Genomic DNA, 1,566 nt, shown 5'->3' on the forward strand with positions numbered 1-1,566 from the left:
TCTCCGCAAATGTATTATTTTTAGGTATAAATAATGATCCATTCGTTGCTGATCGGACTTTTCCTTTAATCTGTTCGATTATTCGATCGATTCTTAGAGCCAGTTTTAGTGACGCTGTTTAAATCAGAGCGCCATTAAACTAATCGCAGGTAAAAAGGTTCAGACTATTTGTGTTGGATGAACTTTTAACCTTTGATTATCTTTTTCATAGTTAAATAAACTTTGGAAATGCTAAAAAATATATATATTTAAAATAATAGTAGCACAAACATTTGACACAGTTAAAGAAGGTGGAGTCGGGTTCGATGGTTCTTCCCTCCAGGCAGGATCCTTGGGGAGAAGAACCCCCCCCCCCTCCGGTTCGCTCTCACTTACAGTCGCCGGTCCTCCTCCTCCTGCTTGCGGCGCTTCTCGTCCTCTTCTCTTCTCCTGCGCTCCTTTTCCATCTCCTCCTGGATGCGGCGCAGCCGCTCTCGCTCCTCCTCCTCCTTCTTCTTGTTCTGCAGGTCGGTCAGCAGCTTCTCGGAGCGCCTCACCAGGGCCTGGTACTCGTGGTCGATGTCGATGCGGCTCATCATGGTGCTCTGAAACGCCGACACAGAGCGGGTCTGGTTGATGTAAATCTGACTAAGGTCAGGGCCGTCTCTGGCCGCTGGGTGTCATGGTAACCACCTCATTAGGGTTTCATTCCTGGTTAGCGGGCTGAGGTTCACCTTAATATTTATGAGTAGATGCTGTCACCATGACAACAGTAGCGTCTCCCTCCAAGCCTCTAAACATAAACCTGACCTGTTCAGTTCTAACAGGTACCAGAACATCCAAGATCCATCATCGTCTTCCTGCCTCAGTTATGGCAAGCCATCGAGGCCAAAAATCGCTTTTCCCAAACAGAAAACAATTTGGGGGAAAAAAAATTTAAATTACCTTAAAAAAAGGTTAAACCCTCCAGAAACATCTATTCGTAGAGAAAATGAGGTTCTGATGGGTTTAACGGCGCCGTTTTAACAATCAGAAGCACAAAGATGATCAGAAATAAAAGCTGAACTCTGCTGGCGAAGAGGCGACGGTCTGATTAACGGAGATTCTGAAACCAAACCAGAGATCCAGTCCTGATCTATGAACTTTCCGTCTCTATAACTGAACCGTAAACTGGTTTTCATCTTTGGCATAAGACGCCAACAACAGTCTAAACAAGGACGGGTCCAGCAGAGCTTAGAACCAAACAAAAGGCCCGTCAGTCGAACCGTGACTCAAACAGAACTCGGTTCCGTTGCTTCAGCTTACCTTGATTTTCAGCACCAGGGCGTCGACGGCTTTCTCCAGACCCTCGATCTGTTTGCTCATCTCCTGCTTGCCCTCCTTCAGGCCGCCCACCACCTCGGTGAAGCGGCCCATCCTCTTCTTCAGGTTCTGGACCTTCACCAGGCCGTCGATTCTGAAACACAGGAGCAGAGCTTCCAGCAGGGGGCACACTCCACCTTAAACATCTGCTTAAGGCAGAACTTCACATCATCGTAAATAATAAATAACGCAGTCTGTGGGGATGGCTGGTCTCTAAATACTCAG

General features: G+C 47.1%; 1 protein-coding gene across 8 annotated transcripts in view; it reads right to left on the minus strand.

Moving 5' to 3' along the window:
* The window catches only part of LOC107101489 (unconventional myosin-VI-like), a 76,546-nt gene that overhangs the window by 18,038 nt on the left and 56,942 nt on the right, over window positions 1–1,566 (minus strand). For all 8 annotated transcript variants that reach the window (XM_015400439.1, XM_015400438.1, XM_015400437.1 and 5 more), the window contains exons 25-26: window positions 1,285–1,435; window positions 376–584 (exon numbers count right to left, since the gene is read on the minus strand). In XM_015400439.1, the coding sequence (XP_015255925.1) occupies window positions 376–584; window positions 1,285–1,435 (360 nt within the window). The remainder of the gene's footprint in view (window positions 1–375; window positions 585–1,284; window positions 1,436–1,566) is intronic.

The sequence above is a fragment of the Cyprinodon variegatus genome, unplaced genomic scaffold, assembly GCF_000732505.1.
Source record: "Cyprinodon variegatus isolate N-32 unplaced genomic scaffold, C_variegatus-1.0 Scaffold1103, whole genome shotgun sequence".
Taxonomy (NCBI): Eukaryota; Metazoa; Chordata; class Actinopteri; order Cyprinodontiformes; family Cyprinodontidae; genus Cyprinodon; species Cyprinodon variegatus.